At 38.1% G+C, this 7,043-nt stretch overlaps 1 protein-coding gene across 2 annotated transcripts in view; it reads right to left on the bottom strand.

Moving 5' to 3' along the window:
- Window positions 1–259: 259 nt before the first annotated feature.
- Window positions 260–7,043, bottom strand: part of MTRR (5-methyltetrahydrofolate-homocysteine methyltransferase reductase) — a 112,997-nt gene continuing 106,213 nt past the window's right edge. For both annotated transcript variants that reach the window (XM_063451929.1, XM_063451930.1), the window contains 3 exons: window positions 3,619–3,711; window positions 2,750–2,932; window positions 260–2,452 (listed from right to left, as the gene is read on the bottom strand). In XM_063451929.1, the coding sequence (XP_063307999.1) occupies window positions 2,308–2,452; window positions 2,750–2,932; window positions 3,619–3,711 (421 nt within the window). In that variant the 3' untranslated portion in view covers window positions 260–2,307. The remainder of the gene's footprint in view (window positions 2,453–2,749; window positions 2,933–3,618; window positions 3,712–7,043) is intronic.

Here is a 7,043-nt window from a genome sequence, read left to right as displayed (position 1 = left end):
ACATTTTTTTACGGTTACAATTTAAACTTTCTCCATCTGAGTCAAGTTACTACTACCTACCTCATTATTTTGATATTGATAGCTTTCATATGTCCCTAGGGAATTTATTTTTGCAACAGTAATTGCTGCAATTGTTTTGCATCTTAGTTACCACCAAAAGCAAATAACAAAAACAAGTTACCGGTATAACACAAAACCACCAGAAGCACTTAACAATGATTATTTTTATTTTATAATTGATTTAAGACATGTTGCCAGGCACTCCTTCAAATTGAAAGATAAGGCAAAATCATAACAAAGTCATAAAAATATATTAAACATAAAACTGAACGGACATTCTGGCTGTCACAGTTCTGGGGAAAAAAAAGAACATTTAACAACAAAAGGCAGCTTGTGACCAAACCTAATGTGACTGCTGTGCAGTTTATTTTGATTATACTTCCCATATGTTTTATGGCGGTCTTCAAAAATGACTAGGTTTGAGTGACACAGTACTGACCATTCCTACATATCTGGTGAGACTTAAAATTGGCATCTTTGCAGAAAAATGAAAATATTTCACCATCAACATTTGTATTTTATTATGTCCTTTTCATAGTATAGTAACTAATCAATCATTCACTATCAAGGAGTGCAGAATAGGATCTGATTGCTCTTCTGGGATTTTAGAAGTGGTAGTAATATTTCTGCCAGTTACCGTGCAGTTGGGACACAATGTATTCAAACTGCTTATATCAGCAGCATCTACTTCCACGCATTATTACAGTGGATGATAAATGCATAAAAGCAAGCAATACAAGATATTGGAATTTCTAACTAAACTCAGAAAATGAGGAGTATAAATTGACCTTTGATTTATGTGAAAAGGGAGAAAAATGTGTACGCAAAAGTAATAAAGTGATAAAAATAGACCAGTGTGATTGATACAGATGTGACTGACTAGGGTATGTGTGTGATATATTTATATGCTATATATACACATGTGTATGTATGTATGTATGTATGTATGTGTATATATGTATATTTATTGTGTGTGTGTGTGTGTGTGTGTATGTGTGTGTAAATGGGATGGATGAGGGACATACAATACCTCTCTATCCTATCACAAAAAAAAAAAACAGGAGAATTATCTACTAAATACCGTACTCAACTCATAGCAGAGAGCTACCATTCACCGCTCTGATAACAGACTGCAATATTCAACTATTATGCTAAAGATTTTCTTTAATTAAATACTGCAGGACATTGAAATATTTAATAAAGAAAAATATATTTAAAGAAATATGAAGAGAAAAAACAATAACTCTTCGCTAGTTAATTTGCCAAGAAACCTATATAGAGAAAGAAATGTAGTGTTATATTATTTTGACTTTGCTTGCTTTACGGTTATTCAGTTGGGATAGCAGCAATAGTGTCATGAGGTAGACATCATGGTAGACGCTTGTAACCACTAACATGCAGCCACACCCTAGAAACAGTGGTATGCAATTCACATAATCTGGGGGCAGCGTGGCTGTGAGTGCAGCAATTCCATATGCACTTAGCATAGATTAGAAAATGATGCAGGGTCTAAAGCTTTCTATGCAGTAAGACCAAGGAATGTGTGATAAATGATTACATTTCAACTGATCCACTCATTCATTCTTTTATAGGCCACGTAACAAGCATAATGCATAGATAAAATATTCAGAAGATTAAAATAATAATTTGCCCACTCACTACAACTCACAGATAAGTGAATAAGCCAATAAATGTTATTATGATAGTCCACTTGCTAAATGTTGATATATAGATGATATCCGATTTAGTCTTATTAAAATCATCTTCTGAAAGACAATTTATTATTTTGTTGATTTTACTTCCAGAGAAAATACTTTATCCTGAATATTCATTTACTACTCCTGAGACTGCGTTCTTTTTCTCATATCTCTAAAGCTGGCAAGACATAATCCTTTTTCAATAAATGGCATGTATAAATCTATAGCATGGAATAATTATGCGACTCTGATGAAGGTCCACAGAGGCAGTATATCCCAGCATCCCAGTGTAATGAATAATGACTTAACAGCAATTACTTGTATTTTTCCGACATTAACAAAGCCTCTTCGAAAACAGCCTACACAACAACTGTAATAACTAAACCAAAAAGCACAATACAGTTGAATACCAAAGAATATTCTCATGTAACATAAACTGATAATCAACACTTTAAGCTACCAGAATTGTGTTGTCAAGTTTCATTAATGAAGAGTTGTATTTAATATACTAAAATCCCTTTAAGTCATGATTTGAGGTTATCTTTAAAATTCAGCTCCAGACATCTTGCAAATACCGCTTATGTTCTCTTAATGCGGCAAGGGTTTTCATTGCTTCTAGTTTGTCAACACCAAGCTCCAAGCTTAATATATCAGCTAATGCTTCATTCACATCTTTGGCCATATTTTTAGCATCTCTAGAGGAAAGAAACATAATTGAAACATTAGAAGCAAAAATCAATAATGACTGCTTTCAAGTACAATTTACCCCCTGTTTATTTGCTCTACTATCTGTACATTTTTATGACATCACTCTCTGCAAACAGAAAATATATTCAAGTCAAATACAAATTAGGCAAAAAAAGTATGGTTATGTTTTTAAATGTGAATTGCTTGGTAGACAATCACATGGCATTAAAATAGTTTACAAATGTCAAAGCGTATGTACTGACATCTTCCAAAAAAACAAAATATCCCTCTCCCCCCAAACTCACCCACAAACGAAGAGGTGACCATTTTCCTTTGTCAGGATTCTTACAATATCTTGGGAGCATATTTTAAGAAGGTCCTGAACATACCGTGGAGTTAATTCATCAGTGTTGCCATGAGAATCTCTAGAGAAGCATACTTTTAGGCAAGTTAACACGCCATTCTCAACAAAATTACTTAGCTCTTCTCTAAAAGCAGAAAAAAATGTATATTAGTGCAACAACTTAAACCAGTAACTCTTTATTGACATTAAAATAAACATAGCTGAAATTTAACAATAATGTGAATAATAATGTGGTCAGTCAAAATGTGGTCCACAAGATGGAGGGACAGCAAGGGTATGTAGACAATCATTTTAAATGACTCAACTGCATAAAAGAAAAGAAAATCAAATACCAAAATATAAGGAATTAAAAAATTGAGTAGGCAGCTAGTCATTGTCTCAGAGTATCAGCTGATGCTCTCAGCCTATCACCCATTCTCTGCCGCATTACCCAGAGCAGCAAAGAAGAGGAGGCAGATGGACACTACTTTTGTGTTAAACCATTCAAAAACAGTTTAACACTAAAATGTAACAAGCTGACAGGAAACACCGGGTGACTCAGAATGCTCTTTTAATGGTTTAATGTTGGAAGCATGCACAGCAAGGAATATAAGAAGGAAAAGCTAGTTGATAACATTCCTAGGTTATGGTTAAAGAAGCATCCCTACTTCTAATTTGCTTTATGTCTCTGGCCTATAACGCTCACAGGGAGAATCTTTGCGACCCCATAGCAGTACATGCACATGTATAATTACATTAAAATCAGGTGTTAACTTAGTTTTGAAATGATCTTTTAAAAACATGTCATTAGGCATACAGAGCTGAGATTACCTAAAGAGGTAGTCTTTGTCATGGTGGCGACAACCGAAAAATAACCAGGTATCCCCAAATTTAAATCCATTCTTCACTTCCTTGAGCTTCATTCTAAAGAACAATAAAGGAAATCATAAAACAGAACAGAAGAATTGAAAACATGCATTTGAGAAATAAATCAGAGTATATTCTTTTAACCCTGTAACGATCACATTACTGTCTATGCGGTCACGTAGTTCATGGCTTTAACGCCCACTGATGGCATAGACCATCATGCATTAAAAATACCAGCATGGTTAAATCCTTGCTGGTATCAAGGGGCCCCAGGTAAAATTGGATACTCAAGGGAACGCTGCACATAGCCCTTTAAATCTATTTAATTAAAGTGGCTAAGGAATCTTGATTAAATGCTGTGATTCTGAAAAAGGCCCCCTGGATCTGAAAAGACCCTGGTGATGTCTCACTGCAAGCTCACTGTCCAGCATAGATCTCCCTCTGCTGGACAGTGGATTAGGGGTGGAATTAATGGGTGGGATTGGGGTTGGATAAGGGGTTGGATTATGTGTGATATCATTGTACAGTTGGACCTCAGAACTGGAACTTTTCGTTACCTGAACAATTCAGTAGTGAAATATAAAATTAGAGGAAAAAAGGTCTCGGTACCAGAACAAAACTCTGTATCTGAACCAAAAACCTTGTTGGAACCTTGCTGGTTTGGCGCATCAGCCTCCTAGCACGAGACAAAATAAACAGAGCTCCATTCTGTCAGAGAACAGAGCTCCATTCTGCCAGCAAACAGCTGACTGATAAAGTGAAGTTACATTTTCGTTTAATTTACATTGTGTGTTTTTCTGTATGATTTTATGCATGTAAGGCATTATTAAACTGTAAAATTTGTGTTAAAATGCTGTAATTTTAGGGGTCTGGTACAGATTAATCTAATTTACATTAATTCTTATGGGAAATTTTGATTTGGTTTTCAAACAATTTGGATATCAAACAGCCTTCTAACAGATTAAGTTTTAGTTCCGAGGTTCCACTGTACTTGATAATTGTGGCACAATACAAATATAGGTTGTTTAAAGTAGTGGGACGTGTGTATTCTGTAAACTTCCTCAAAATAAATAAATTTAAAAAAAATAAAAAATGTAATATTTTGATGAGGTTTGTGATAAAATGGTTAAATGAAAAGTGTTCTTCCTTAAATGGCCTTTGGGATGTACTTTCTACAATATAATATTTGCAGTGGTTTTGGATTTGGTGACCACTATAAAAATTGTAATCACAGCATGCCCAATTTTACAATGTTTTAACTTTAAAACCATAATTCCCTCCTTGCAATAAGTTCAGTTTGTTTTCCCCGTTCGGGAGCTAAAAACTCCTGAACACCGACCACCCACTGGCTCAATAAACATCCAATAAACCACAGACTTAAATGCTCTCTCTGTGTTGCCGTTCGTATAACCGAACACACCGTGCTGGAGAAAACGGCGGCCATCTTGTTGCACGAACGCAGTCAGCGGGACCTGTGCGGCGATTGTCTGGAACTATAAGTCGGACACTCGACTGCACAAACACTGATGAAAGCGTACGAACGCCTTCTTTCTGCGTCAAGCCAGGAGAGCGCAGTTTGGTAGGTTTGTTCGCACGAACAAGGCGAACAAACGCTACCTATGAGACAAGGGAACAGTTTTCTGTTCGCTTTGGAACTCCTGAAATTGACCGACCGCTACCACTGAATCTCTGGAATTGACGCCTCGAGTGCGGTCAGTCAAAACTTTACCCCGGTCGCGATTCGGCTGTGTTCGTGGGAACTGAGCGCTATTAGGACAACTTGGGCGCTCGGTTCCAGGCTATCCAGGGATTTAATATGTGTGGGTGTTCCTCTATTCTATTTTATGCTTAGTCATTCTGACACAAATTCATGGGCGTGTTGTGGGAGTGTGTTACTGTATCCTTGCTGTATATATAAGTGGGCCATCTGGCCATAATAAAACCAGTTCTTTTATACCATTACTCAAGTCTAGGCTGTAGTGGTGTTGTGGAGACAGGCTCAGGCACAGAGTGTAGTGGTGTTGTGGAGACAGGCTTGGAGACTTTGGGTTGGCCTGATAGAAAGCAATTGTTGTTGGGGGATTCTTTCATAAGAGGTGTGGAGCTGGTCAATAGTGGTCTTGTGAGATGTCTTCCTGGAGCTACTGCTCACAGAGACAGGAGACGTATTTGTAATATTGTTAAGCGTGCAAAGCAGGACGGGGATTTGGATGTACTTGTCCATCTTGGGACAAATGACTTGGCTTGCAATGAGGTTTCAGAGGTAAAGGAAGTTTTTAGTGTTTTTGCCAATGATATCCGGCAGGTTGATTCCACATTGTCATTCTCTGAAGTCCTGCCTGTGCGCAACACTCAGAACGACAGGCAGATGCGCATTAGAGACTTTAACTTGTGGCTTGGTGAATGGTGTCGGGAGCAAGGATTTGGCTTAATTTCTCATGGTAGCTCTGTTTGGATTGTAAATAAACTGTACAAAAAATGTGGTTTGCATCTTTCTCAAAATGCAACAAATGTTTCCGTGAGAAGTTCAGAGGTTTTGCTAGGATATATTTAAACTGGGGGAGGGGGGGGCAAAAGGGTGAGAAAACAATCCAATTGCCCCTCAAAACAAGGACAGAAGGTGCCTGTAGCAAGTGTGTTAAAAAATGATAAGCTTAGAGTCATGTCTACAAATGCTTGCAGTTTAGGGAATAAGATCCATGAACTTGTGGCAATAATGGCAACTGATAATGTAGATTTAGTTGCTGTTACTGAGACATGGTATAATGAGATAAATGACTGGGACATAGCAACACCAGGGTACTCTTTATATAGAAAAGACAGGGAAGGCAAGAAAGGGGAAGGGGTGGCCCTGTATGTGAAGGATATCATAAAATCAAGCCTAATAAAAGTTAGTGAGGCGAACATAGAGTCCATTTGGGTTACGTTAGAATTTGGTAATCACACAGCAAGTCGTGTAGGTGTGATTTATAGGCCTCCAGGGCAAATAGAGTTCATACTAGTTGGGGACATACCGTATTTACCGGCGTATAACACGCACCTCATTTTAAGAAGGAAATTTCCCCCCCCTCCCATAGTGTTCCCCCACCCTCATCCCATAGTGCCCCCCCCTTTCCATAGTATTCTCCCCCCCTCCCATAGTGTCGTTCCCCCCCTCCCATAGTGTACCCCCTCCCCTTGTCCCATAGTGCACTTTCCCTCTCCTTGTCCCATAATTACTTACCTGTCTTGAAGCGTGGTACGGCTTCACAGCGCGCACCGTGGTACAGGAACTTAAATTTCAGGTTCCAGTTTCTGGTGGGACTGAAAGGAAGTGTGCACACTGAGTGCGCACTTCCTTTCAGTCCCGCCGGAAACCGGAACCTGAAAATGAAGTTCCAGTACCGCGG

This window comes from Pelobates fuscus, chromosome 4 (assembly GCF_036172605.1).
Source record: "Pelobates fuscus isolate aPelFus1 chromosome 4, aPelFus1.pri, whole genome shotgun sequence".
Taxonomy (NCBI): domain Eukaryota; kingdom Metazoa; phylum Chordata; class Amphibia; order Anura; family Pelobatidae; genus Pelobates; species Pelobates fuscus.
The sequence above is the reverse complement of the archived record's forward strand: the minus strand, read 5'-3'. Positions and strand labels throughout refer to the sequence as shown.